Below are 14,026 nucleotides of genomic sequence, written 5' to 3' on the forward strand. Positions count from 1 at the left end.
CAGGACCCTGAAGAAGCTCCTGTCCTCTACATAAACCATTGTTTCCCAACCAGGGTGCCTCCAGCTGTTGCAAAACTACAACTCCCAGCATGCCCGGACAGCCAACGGCTGTCCGGGCATGCTGGGAGTTGTAGTTTTGCAACAGTTGGAGGCATCCTGGTTGGGAAACACTGACATAGACCATGATTACAGCTTCCAGCAGATCTTTATTACTTTTATATGTAAGGATTTGCTTTATCTATATTAGTTATCTACTTATTTTTCTTTAATCCTCACATTTTCCTATTTTTGGATGACATTTTGGTAGCTTCAGAACCAATTACCAGGTTTCCATAGAGTTATGGTCTCAACATACAATGGTTTCAACATACAACGGTCGTCCTGGAACCAATTAATATTGTAACTTGAGGGACCACTGTATTAGAAATAGACTCTCATTACCACTGATGGATCATGCTTGCATACCATTTCTGCAACATAAACCCATTAATCCTATATAATTATCAATGAATACATATGTAAAATAAATGGAAGCATGCAAAGTATTGCATTGTTAAGTGTGTAAAGTCCCTTTTAGCCGTCATGCATTACTTCTAAACGTGAAGACTAACAAGTTCCTAAATACTGGTATATATGTGGCTCCACAAACTGTCTCTCTAGTGCCACCTACAGGCAGCTACCCTGTAAGTCCATTTCTGACCCTTTAAAAATACCCATGCGAAAACCTGCTTACCTCCTCATCTTTTAGTGGGTCTCGTGTTAGCAGCCCCCACATACTTGTTTTCAGGTGCTTCATGTCCATTTTTTTGGCTGTTTTAGCATAATTTATTTCTATTCTGTTTACCTGCAAAAAATGCGGAAAATGGTGACATGGAGTAACTTCAGGTCTTCTAAATGTTACTTTATTTTTTAAACAAGCTACTCACCTTCTGTGGTTCTGCAATAAGGTTGTGTTCACCATCCAAATTTAATCTACTGCCTTCTGTCCCATTGCACACTGGAAATTCATCGCCGGCTCCCATGAATGGCCCATCGTCATCATCATAGTCATCATCAACCTAAACCACAAAATGGTACAAAGAGTTAGTGAAGAGTTTAGATGGAATGTATCACCTAAATTTGTTTTCCAGAATAGATACTGAAAACCTAGGTTGCACTGCAACCTGGGAAAACCTGAGACCTGAGTAATTTTGTATGCAGTTAAAAATAAATATTGGGGGGAACTTTACAGCCCTTGTAGCCTAGTCAAATCCTGGAATCCCCTTCTAGGAGACTGCGCTTACCTGTAAGGCTGGGCAGAAATTTGAGGTATCATTGGGGTTGTTATAATCGTATTCTCCGATACCATCTTCTTGCTCAGAACTAGGATTCACAGGAGCCACCTTTTTAATCTGTGAGGAGGGAAAGATGGAGGAAATAAAGAACAGAAAAAAGGTTAACTTGCATTGAATCTCTCCTCCAAAATAGACAGAATGAGAGTGAAGTCTTACCCTATCTGCAGGCCTTAAGTTCAACTTTGCAATGTCGTCTGGATCATAGTGGAAGTCCGCTGGCAGAGTGGTGGCCTTCTTGTTTTGGTTCTCCAGCGTAGTCTTTGCCAGTGTAGTAGCTGCCTATTAAGGGAACAGAAGCAATTAACCAGAATACTCTTTGCTCCCATTAGCCAATTATAACAGTTCCTTTGGTTAAAAAAAAAAGTATGAAAGTTTCATGAGATCACAGCAGACACTTCTCAGTGTCCCTCTTTACAGGGGAGTTTTTGCTTAAAGGAGTACTCTGCCTTTAGACATCTTATCCCTTATCCAAAAGAACCCCTTTAACGGCACAGGATGTAAATGTACGTCCTGGTGAGCTGGTACTTACCACACCACGACGTACATTTACGTCATATACATAACCGCGAGCATCGGAGCGATGCCCGGGTCATGCGCGGCAGGTCCCAGCTGCTGATAGCCAGGGAGCCACCGGCAATGGCCGACAAATGACAAGGTGTCATTTTTACTGAAGTGCACTGCATAGAAATGGAAGCCCCCAAATGTTACAAAATGGCATGCGTTAGTTTTTTTTCCACCCCACAAACAAATTTTTTTGTTTCGCTGCAGATTTTATTAACTCCTTAACGACGCAGGACGTGAATGTACATCCTGGTGAAGTGGTACTTAACGTACATTTACGTCCGAAGCATAACCGCGAGCATCGGAGCGATGCTCGCGTCATGCACGGCAGGTCCCGGCTGCTGATCGCAGCCAGAGACCCGCCCGTAATGACGGACATCCGCGATCCCACGGATGTCCGCCATTTACCCCTTAGATGCCGTGATCAATACAGATCACGGCATATGCAGCATCGCGGTCACTAATATGGATGATTGGATCACCCGCAGCGCTGCCGCGGCGATCCGGTCATCCAGAATGGCAGACGGAGGTCCCCTCACCTGCCTCCCACGGGTCTTCTGCTCTGATCAGAGATCGAGCAGACCATAGCAGAAGATGTCCGATAACACTGATCAGTGCTATGTCCTATGCATAGCACTGAACAGTATTAGCAATCCAATGATTACTATAAATAGTCCCCTATGGGGACTATTAAAGTTTAAAATAAAATAAAAAAAATTTAAATGAAAAAAAAAATAAATAAAATTAAAAACCCCTCCCAATAAAAACGTAAATTGTCCCATTTTCCCTATTTCAGCCCCAAAAAGTGTAAAAAAAAAAAATGTAATATACATTTTTGGTATCGCCGCGTGCGTAAACATCCAAACTATTAAAATATAATGTTAATGATACCGTGCGGCGAATGGCGTTCACGTAAAAATAAAAAAAAAGTCAAAAATTGCTGCTTTTTTATAACATTTTATTCCCCAAAAAATTGATAAAATGTATTAAAAGTTTTATATAAGCAAATATGGTATCAATAAAAAGTACAGATCACAGCGCAAAAAAAATTGAGCCCTCATACTGCTGCTTATACGGAAAAATGAAAAAGTTATAGGTCTTAGATTATTTTATCATTTTAATCGTATTGACCCAAAGAAGAACACGTCATTTTTACCGCAAATTGTACCGCGTGAAAACGGAACCTTCCAAAATTTAGCAAAATTGCGTTTTTCTTTTAATTTCCCCACACAAATAGTATTTTTTTGGTTGCGCCATACATTTTATGGTGAAGTGAGTGATGTCATTACACCAGACAACTGGTCGTGCAAAAAACAAGCCCTCATACTAGTCTGTGGATGAAAATATAAAATAGTTATGATTTTTTGAAGGTGAGGAGGAAAAAATGAAAAACTTAAAAATAAAATTGTCTCGAGTCCTTAAGGCCCAAATGGGCTGAGTCCTTAAGGGGTTAAACATAAGCATGTTATCCACCATTGATCTTAGGTAGCTATCTGTCTCTGTATCTGTCTCTGTGATCTATGCCATTTTACTGTCCAGTGCTGGGGCACCCTTGCTGGCCCACCAAGGGGGGTGGTCGAAGGAGCTGGGCCTCACCTTTGGCGCACACGATTGGACTAAGATCTATGCTCTTTGCCATGGGGTATCTGTCTCTGTGAAATTGCAAGAAACCAACTATAAAATTGTCTCGCGGTGGTACCGTATGCCTGCATTACTGCATCAGTATTTCCCTGCGGTCCCTGAGGTGTGCTGGAGGTGTGGTGCGGCTCCTGGGTCGATGTCCCATATTTGGGTGGATTGCGCTCTTCTCCCTTTCTGGACGGGGGTGTTGCAGGCGATACAGAAGGTGACGGGTCTTACTCTTTCTTGCTCCCCTCAGATAGTATTGCTGTCCCTTCTCCCGGGTCAAATTAACACTCTTAAGAGAGGTTTGGCTTGCCTCTTACTCGCTGCTGCGTGCCGGGTTATTCCTAGGAGATGGAAGACCACTCTGCCCCCCACGGTGTCTGACTGGCTTAAAGAGGTGTTGAACATACAGGGAATGTTGCTTTTGTTGCATCTCCTGAATTTGGCGTCCTGTCCCTAGGCTCCTGTCCGAACGCTGCTGAACTCCCTCCGTAAACTCCAGCTCCCCCCCCCTCCCCAATCCCTTCCCCTCTTACCCGATTGTGTCTGTGGTCCCATCCCCCCCCCCCCCCCTCTTTTTTTTCTTTTTCTTTTCTTTCTTCCTCCCACCTCCTTCTCTGACTCTCTCTCTTCTCCTCTCCTTCCTGCTCTGGTTATCTTTTACTGTTGTTTTTCAGTTGATTCTCCTTTCTGTTTGTTATAATGTTTGAGATTGGATGGTATAGCATATAGCCTTGTCCCTGGCGGCTCTCTCACCCATGTTCTCCCATCATTACTGTGCGTTAGACTGCACTCTCATATTGTTGCAGCTGAGCGGATGCTTGGTTACTAGGCTACGTACTGGTGACGCTTACTACTTTTGTACCACATTTTAATGGCTGTATTATCATTCACATGTGCTGTCAATACTATGATGTATGCGTTGGGGCTGACGCCCTGTTTTCTTGTCTCCATTTTTATTTACTGATGTGCTGTCCATCTATTTGTTCTCTGTTTTGTTTCAATAAACTGCTTTGAATAAAAAAAAAAAATTAAAAAAAGAAGCAGCAGCACTTTATATTAAAAAAAATAAAAATAAACAGAGGCTCTTTGTGCACTTTTTGAACAAAACATGTCTCCCATCCACCACGGCCATCAAAAGAGCTTTTTTGATCAAATTGCTGGTGCAACTTTCTTTTTTTTGAGTATGTTTACACTACATCAGTTACTTGTCAGTGGTCCCAAAATGTGACACCTTACACTAGACATCTTATCCCTAGACATCCGAAAGGATAGGGGATAAGATCTCTGATCACGGGGATCCTGCCGCTGGGGACCCCCACGATCTCTGCAGCGGCACCCCAGACATTCGTGCACGGAGTGAACTTTGCTCAGTGCCGGATGACTGGCGATGCGGAGGCTCGTGACGTCAAGGTCACGCCCGCTAGTAATGTCACGACCACGCCCCTCAATGCAAATCTATATGGGAGGGGGCCATCACACCCCCTCCCATAGACTTGCATTGAGGGGACGTGACTCCACAAGCGGACATGGCCGTGACTTCACGAGCCTCTGGCTCTGCACTTGATGCTCTAAACAAATGCCGAGTGCAGCAGGGAGATCGTGGGGGTTCCCAGCAATGGGACCCCGAGATTAGACATCTTGTTCCCTATCCTATGTCTAGGGGCGGGCTACCCCTTTAAGGACTCCTTACCTTCTAAAAAATCATAACTTTCAGTTTTCCACCTACAGACCTATATGAGGGCTTGTTTTTGCACCACCAATTTTACTTTGCAATGAAATCAATCATTTCACCACAAAATCTACGTTGAAACAAAAATAAAAAAAAGTTTGTCATAAGATGTGAACGTGGTGCACCGCTACTTCTGTATATTTCAATGTATGAGTCTCGGGACTACAGCTAGTACCTGACCGGTGGGAGATAATGTCCACTTCGGTGGTGCATATAAGTCCAAAAAGTCTAAAGTCTGTGTAATAGCCAGTACATAGAAATTAACTCGCATTCACCGATTCTGTTGCAACTGTGACGATCTTTATTGTGTCGCAAACATCAACATGACATCGGACAGGTACAGACAAACCCGGGCAGTAGCAGGCAGGGTTAGCATTCAAGGGCAATCGACCAGGTCTCTCAACTGAGCTTCATCAGGCTTCTAGTGCTTCCAGGTCAAAGGTGTGTTTTATAACAAACTTCCAGGGATGTGAGAGGGGGAGGGAGAAAGTGAAAACATGGAGCGGAAAAGGAAGAAAAGTAAAAGATGGAAAAAGAGTAGAAAAACCAGGAAAAGTGTTTCTACAACTACTGCCCCATGCAGAACACAAATACAAATCTCCATAAATACTTATTAAAAGCATATACATATACCGTACATCACCATGTGGTTTAAAAAAAACCTTGACACTATACAGGCCAATCATATGGATGCGTTTTTTTTTGAGTATACTTCCTTTTTTTAAATAAATAAATAAAAACACTCTACTCATTCTGGTCGTTTAAGCCTAACGGACCAGTCGCATCCAAATGCAGTATCCAATAGGACTCTCTTCTTAATAGCTCTTCGTTTTTATCAGCACTTCTACCTGGGGTAAGTACTCTCTCTGATTAGTCAAATTTTAATCCTTCAGTTTTACCAATGTGTGTCTGTACGCAGTGAGCTAACAACCTATGCGCACACTTACTTCCGTACGTAGGGAGCGAAAGTGCTCTCTAATGCGATGGAAAAGTGGTTGGATCGTTTGGCCGGCATAATGAAAACCGCATTCACATGTTATTGCATACACTGTGTAAGTAGATCTGCAGGTCACTAACTGGTTAACATTTATCCATTCTGAGCCTAATCTGAATTACCTCTTACCCAGATTCTGCTTACAGAAAGAGCAGGAACCGCAAGGAAAATTTTGATTCTGACAAGTAGTCTTTTCCTCTTTGTTCCTGCTTGCGTTTCTTGTTCTTAATGTAATTCATAATTGTCTTATTGTAATTTATTATTGGACGTTGCTGTGTTATGTCTTTCAAATCAGAGAGTCTTGTCCCAATAGGAACCAGTTATTTAGTATGGCTTTCCGAATGCAGTCATTCATTGCAGTATTCTGAAAAGAAAAAAAACGCTCTTTTGAGGGACCTTTTCTTTTTAATTTTCAAAAGACTGTTTCTAGGGATTTTTTCTACTTTTGATCTTGCTGTTTCAATGGTTTTCATAGGATAACCCCTTTCCTTTAGATGAACTGCCAATTCATCCGCCTGTATGTTATAGTTATCATAACTGTAATTTATTCGTTTTAGGCAGATGAATTGGCTCAGAGGAATACTCGCTTTTACCTGTACTGGGTGAGAGGACTGATAATGTAGCAATGCATTTTTGGATATAGATTTTCTATATCCTGAGGTTCTTATCGATCCTTCTCTCACCTAAATTTTGGCATCTTGAAAGTAACGAATTGTGGCCAAAAACTGATGTGAATCTGATATTTTCATTGTTTACAGTATTTAAATAATTCAAAAATTAAATAAATTTCTCCTCAGGACCATCCCAAATGAGGAACATATCGTCATCGAATCTATGGAAAGCCTTAATATATTTTACAAAACGATTGTTGGCCGTAAAAATATATTTTTGCTCAAACGGTGCTAAAAAGATATTTGCATATGAACAGCTGATGGGCGTACCCATCGCCGTTCCTAGGTGCTGTCTTTACCACATATCTTCAAATTTAAAACAATTATTTGATAGTATAAATTCCACTGCCTCCAAAACGAAATCTATAAAATATGCCGTATTTATCAGTCAATTGTAAAAATCTACGGATGCGGGTGTACAGGCTCTCAACGTCGATCGACGCTAAAGCATAACCTTCTTGCCAACTGACTCCATCTAAGAAGGTAATAAGGTCTCCGGTGTCCCTTAAATACGAGGGGATAACTGGTAACAAAGGGGAAATAAGCCACTCTACAAAAAGTGAAAGATATTCAGTAGGGGCACCAATCTCTTCAACTATTGGTCGTCCGGGAGGTGGGTTGTGCCCCTTATGAATTTTTGGTAGAACATACCACTGAGAACGTTTTGGATTGGTTGGTATAAGTTTTTCCCCTAGTTTAGTCGATATAACATTTTAAGTGACAGATCTATTTTACAGAGTGTGGAGTTAACTCATGATCATAGAAGTTAGATGTTCTTTTAGTTGCTCGTATGCCACTATGTTTTCCAATAGATTTTTGGCTTCATTCACATAGTCCTTTCGCCACCAGACTACCACACCACCCCCTTTGTCTGCCTTTGAAATAATTATTTCCTTATTTGCTACTAGTTCGTCTAAAGCTTTCTTTTCGGCAGTAGAACTCTGAAATAAATCAATTGAGCTACCTGGATTTATTTACCTCCCGTAAATAAATCCCCTTCATCTAATTTACTCTGTGGTGGGTTGTCATCTCCTGCTAACTCCATGAAATCAAGGAGACATTGGTTCTCTGTGTCACTAAATTGTAACACTGGTCTAAAACCTAGGGGGCCAATTTTACACCTTTTTTCACCCTCATACTGTATAGGCATTTCAGGTTTTTTACTGGTTTTAATGTTAGAATTTTTTTTTCTTTAAACTTAATTTGCGCAAGGCTCAAAAAAAAAAAAAAAAAAAAAAAATCTATTTCAAACGTGGTCATATTGAACTGTTCTGTTGACCCAAAGTTCAACCCTTTGCTTAGCACCGAATTAGCATCTTCACTGAGGGAAATGTCCTTCAAATTGACCAATAGATTATTCACGAATGCCAATTTACTGCCTTTCTTTTCCTTTGTTGATCTCTGCAATGTCTTTCTTCTCCTTTTGCCCCTTCGGGTCCTCTTCCTAAAGGAACATGCTTATTTTGTTCTCTTCGGTCATCTACGGATATTGGGGCGCTTTTTCCTGCTGACTCATCTGAAACACTTGACTCTGATTCAGTGGTCATATAGTCCATATACCGAGACTTTTTTTTTTTTTTTACAGGATTTGTATATTTTTATTGTTATGTGGGTTATTCTCCATTTTTCTTCTTGGATGAAAACCATTGAAACAGCAAGATCAAAAGTAGAAAAAATCCCTAGAAACAGTCTTTTAATAAATAAAAGGGTCTTCAACAGAACGTTTTTTTTCTTTTCAGAATACTGCAATGAATGACTGCATTCGGAAAGCCATACTAAATAACTGGTTCCTATTGGAACAAGACTCTGATTTGAAAGACATAACACAGCAATGTCCAATAATAAATTACAATAAGAATAAGACAATTATGAATTACATTGAGAGCAAGAAACGCAAGCAGGAACAAAGAGGAAAAGACTGTCAGAATCAACACCTAAAAGGAAATTTTCCTTGCGGTTCCTGCTCTTTTTTTGTAAGCAGAACCTGGGTAAGAGATAATTTAGATTAGGCTCAGAATGCATAAATGTTAACCAGTTAGTGACCTGCAGATCTACTTACACAGTGTATGCAAAAACATGTGAATGCTATTTTTATTATGTCGGCAAAACGATCCGAACACTTTTCCATCGCATTAGAAAGCACTTTCGCTCCCTACGTACTGAAGTAAGTGCGCGCATAGGTTGTTAGCTCACTGTGTACAGACACATAATGGTAAACCTTAAGGTTTAAAATTTGCCGCAATAGAGAGAGTACTTACCCCAGGTAGAAGTGCTGATAAAAACGAAGAGCTATTAAGAAGAGTCCTATTGGATACTGCATTTGGATGCAACCGATCCGTTAGGCTTAAAAGACCGGAATGAGTTCAGTTTTTTTTTTATATATAAATGAAGTATACTCAAAAAAACGCATCCATATGATTGGCCTGTATAGTGTCAAGGTTGTTTTTAAACCACATGGTGATGTATATGTATATGCTTTTAATAAGTATTTATGGAGATTTGTATTTCAGTGTTCTGCATGGGGCAGTAGTTGGAGAAACTCTTCCTTGTTATTTTACTCTTTTTTTTTTCCCCAATCTTTTACCTTTCTCCCTCTTCAGCTCCATGAGGGACAATTATCAATGTTTGCTTATGTATTTTTTTTTTTAGTAATTTTTTCCTTACTTTTTTTTTTGCTTATGTGTGACTTATTTATCAACTGGTTTCAGACTGTTGATAATTTTCTTTCACATAAGCAATTTTTCCTTTTTTTACTTTGGTAGTAGCTTTTTCTGCTCCATGTTTGAGCTGGAGTAAAATTAGTACATTTTTAACCTTGTTGCGACTTTTTTTTTGCGCAGTTGCGACTGTCGCAGTTGATAAATACCCGACTAAAGCAAATCCATTTAGAAAAATTTACTACGTAAGCAAGTTTGAATTTTCTTGCTTTTCTTGTTCTTCATGCAAATTGTCGCACGAAAACACACGTAGTCGCAGTTGCAACAATTTTGCGACAATTACAGTAAAGAAAACCTGACTAAACCCGTTGATAAATGTCCATCCATGTTTTCACTTTCTCCCTCGCCCTCTCACATCCCTGGAAGTCTGTTATAAAACACACCTTTAAAGGGTACCTCTCATCAAAAAAACTTTTGATATATTATAGATTAATGTATGCAGAATAACTTTACAATTGCATGTTATTAAAAAATATGCTTCTTTCTATTTAATTTTCCACTTTGACAAAATGACCACTAGGGGTCTCCCTACCAGTCCTGGCAGCAAGCATTTCAGACTCATGCTGGAGTCCTAAACACTACGAGCTGCCAGTTTGCTTTGTTCACAAAGGAGAACACTACGAGCTGCCAGTCTGCTTTGTTCACAGCCTGTTTGGCTGTGAACAAAGCAGGCTGGCAGCTCTGAGTGTTTAGGACTCCAGCATGAGTCAGAAATGCTTGCTGACAGGACTGATCGGGAAAAATACAATAGAAAGAAGCATATTTTTCATTAACATGCTATTGGAAAGTTATTCAACATTCATTAATCTAAAATATATCAAAAGTTTATTTGACGTGAGGTACCCTTTAACCTGGAAGCACTAGGAGCCCGATAAAGCTCATGTGAGCGACACTGTCTGTTGCCCTTCAACGCTACCCCCGCCTGCTACTGCCCGGGTTTGTCTGTACCTATCCGATGTCATGTTGATGTTTGGGACACAATAAAGATCGTCACAGTTGCAACAGAATCGCTGAGTGCGAGATCATTTCTATGTACTGGCTAAAAATTAAAAAAATATTTGTGAAGCAAAATTGAAAAAAAAAGACAAAAAACGCCATTTTGTAACTTTTGGGGGCTTCCGCTTCTACGCACTTTTCAGGGGAAAAAAAAATGACATACGGTTACAACGATTTATATAGGTTTTATTGTGTTATACTTCTTTACAAAATATTATAACTTTGTACAAAAATAAGCATGTTTAAAATTGTCCTCTCCTGACCCCTATAACTTTTTAATTTTTTTGCATACAGGGATGTGTGAGGGCTTACTTTTTACGCTGTTATCTGTTGTTTATATCGGTACTATTTTTGTTTTGATGGGACTTTTGTATCGCTTTTAATACATTTTTAGGGTATAGAAAGTGACCAAAAATACACCATTTTGGACTTTGGTATTTTTTTTTTTTTTTTTTACACATGCGCCATTGACAGAGTGGTTTAATTAGCATTGTATTTTATAGTTTGGAAATTTACGCACACGGCAATACCATATATGTTTTGTTTTATATAATTTTGTTTACATATTTATTATTTTAACCCCTTAAGGACAGTTTTTTCCTCCTTACCTTTTAAAAATTTCTTACCTTTCAATTTTGCACCTACAGACCCATAAGATGGCTTGTTTTTTGTACCACCAATTGTACTTTGTAATGACATCAGTCATTTTACAAAAAAAAATAAAAAATATATATATTTGTGGGACAAAATTGGAAAAACAATGTCATTTTGTAAATTTGGGGGCTTCCGTTTCTACGCAGTGCATTTTTTGGTAAAAATGACACCTTATCTTTATTCTGTAGGTCCATACAATAAAAATGATACCCTACTTAAAGGTTTGATTAGGTTTTACTTCTGGTAATAATCATAACTACATGCACAAAAATGTATATGTTTAAAATCGTCCTCTTCTGACCCCTATAACTTTATTTTTCAGCATACGGGGATTCATGCTGGGCGGTATAACGGTTCATACCGAATAACGAAATTTTTTTTTTTTTCATACAATATGAATTTTTCCTATACCGCAATACCAGTTGGCCCCCCTCGAATTAATGAATTATCAGCCGCAGCACGCTGTCCCCACATCGGGCAACTAATCATATGTGACCCGCGGGAGCTGTTCTGTTTCTTCCCCCCCCCCCATTGATACTATTTTTTGTGATTCATTCTACCTTTTGATCTTTTTATTCCACGTTTTGGACCAAATTGTGCGTTTTTTGTTTTGTTTCTTTTTTTCCCGGTGTTCACCGTGCGGGATAAATACCATTATCAGTTTATTGTACAAGTCATTACGGACGTGGCAATCTCTATTATGTATAGGTTTGGCCATTTTTTATTTTGCGGGTGATAATATAGGGTTTTAATGGGAAAGGGGCATTTATTTTATTGTTTTCACACTTTATTTAAAAACCTTTTATTTTATTTTTTTCACTTTTTACAGGTTATATTATGCTGCAGTACATCTGTACTGCAGCACAGTATAACTGTCAGTACTACACTGACAAACTGCCTGTGCGATCCAGCTTATGGCTCTACCTCACAGGCTGCCGTACTAGGCAGACAGGAGTCCATCAGCATGTTTCCTGCAGCCATGGCAACCAATGGGATCCTGCAATTGCATTGTGGGATTGCTGTTGGTGGACAGGGGGAGCCACCTCCCCCTGTTGACCCCTTAAATGCTGTGATAAGGGCTGATGCCTGCATCTCTGGGGTTAATGTGATCCCGGTTTCGGCAGCTGCGGCGGGACACCGGCTGTGATTGGCAGCCGGGTTCCATTAGCGATCTCCTGCAGAACATCATGCTGTGAAGGAGATCACTAGAACGTATGCATACGTTCAGTTGCGCTAACTAGCTAGTCACTTGGGTGTATGCATATGTCCTAGGGAAGGAAGAGGTTAAATGGGAAAAGGGGGGTGATTCAAACTTTTATTAGGGTAGGTTAAATCACATTTATTCAAAAAATAATTTTTTACACTATTTTTTATTCCCCATAGGGGACTATTACATGCAGTACTTAGATTGCATACACTAAACAATGCTATCTGTGCTCCATTGCTGACCGGAGCTTTGGATCTAAAATCGGACAGCGAGGAGGCAAGTAAGGGCCTCTTGCCATCCTCTCAGCTAACTGGGACATCACAATTTCACTGCGATGGTCCCGAACAGCTCCGCTGAGCTGCCGGGAGTGGTGTTATCTCTTAATTTTAGATGCTGCAATCAACTTAGATAGCAGCATCTGCGAGATTAATGCCGGGCATTACCGCAAGCGCTGATAGCCTCCGGGACCATACTGCTATGACTCGCGCTCAGCTCCTGAGCGCGAGCCATAGAAGGGGAGCGGTCGCAGGGCTTACATGTAGGCCCTGCGTGTTAAGGGGCTTAAAAAAAAAAATTTATAAAAAAACACAACAGTGGCTCTTCCCTGTTACTTTCAGTAGGTCACATTTAGCTGTAACACAGCTTGGCATACTTCTGCCTGATCCACGATTGGCTTGACTTAATTTTATCAAAAGCCTCAAAACTCTAACATTATGCATCATTTGAGTCTTTACGCCTGACACATCAGGGGGTGCAGATATATAATTTATTCTATATCTGATTGGTCCAATAAGTACCTTACATGTAATGGTGTCAATTAGACGTGAGTAAAACCTGAGTATTCAATGCAAGCCCAGATGACCCTAACTACAGCTAAAATGTCTGTTAATGTTTTCCCAGTGAAGGCAGAATTGAAAATATGATTGAGACTTGCCAATGAGTTTCTGCACATATTTCCTACAAAAGAACAGATCCCGAAAAGAGAATAAGAGTGGTCTATGGAACTTGTTTGGACATTTCAAGGCCAAAACTGAGCAATGTCTGGCTGGAATATTTGGCAACATCCTTGGTTCTCCAGTGAGAGAGTCAAACATCCCCGTATAGACATGGAAAAACATCTGGAAAAAGAAGAAAAGAAGCATGGCCTATATTATTCCACCACAGGCTGCTCCTGAGGAGGATAACCTTCCTGAAGATATACTTATTGGTGTAGAACAGATACAGGTGGATCTGTAGACCCTGCCCCCATCAGTCAGGAAGAAACCTCCAAAGACCGAGAGAAGGAGAATATTTAATAAGCCTACACCAGCAATGCTTCATCCACCAGTCCAAAAATTCAAGCCTGCACAGAGCCGGGCCGAGTAAGGAAACCGCAGCGGAGACGTCAGTGTGCTCTTGGAGCACAGCCCATACACCAAGGCTGCTGCAGGAATACGGAGGATAATGGGCAAATGGGACCACAGATTGGGTTAAGTATCAATATCATCAGTGTTCACTACCAGCCTGAACAAACTGGTCAGTGCAGGGGACTGTT

The 14,026-nt window shown here is 40.3% G+C and overlaps 1 protein-coding gene across 4 annotated transcripts in view; it reads right to left on the reverse strand.

The window, feature by feature from the left end:
* Positions 1–14,026, reverse strand: part of NCAPH (non-SMC condensin I complex subunit H) — a 68,428-nt gene that overhangs the window by 4,696 nt on the left and 49,706 nt on the right. For all 4 annotated transcript variants that reach the window (XM_056571357.1, XM_056571360.1, XM_056571358.1 and 1 more), the window contains exons 12-15: positions 1,491–1,613; positions 1,284–1,391; positions 927–1,058; positions 734–844 (exon numbers count right to left, since the gene is read on the reverse strand). In XM_056571357.1, the coding sequence (XP_056427332.1) occupies positions 734–844; positions 927–1,058; positions 1,284–1,391; positions 1,491–1,613 (474 nt within the window). The remainder of the gene's footprint in view (positions 1–733; positions 845–926; positions 1,059–1,283; positions 1,392–1,490; positions 1,614–14,026) is intronic.

The sequence above is a fragment of the Hyla sarda genome, chromosome 4 (assembly GCF_029499605.1).
Source record: "Hyla sarda isolate aHylSar1 chromosome 4, aHylSar1.hap1, whole genome shotgun sequence".
NCBI lineage: Eukaryota > Metazoa > Chordata > Amphibia > Anura > Hylidae > Hyla > Hyla sarda.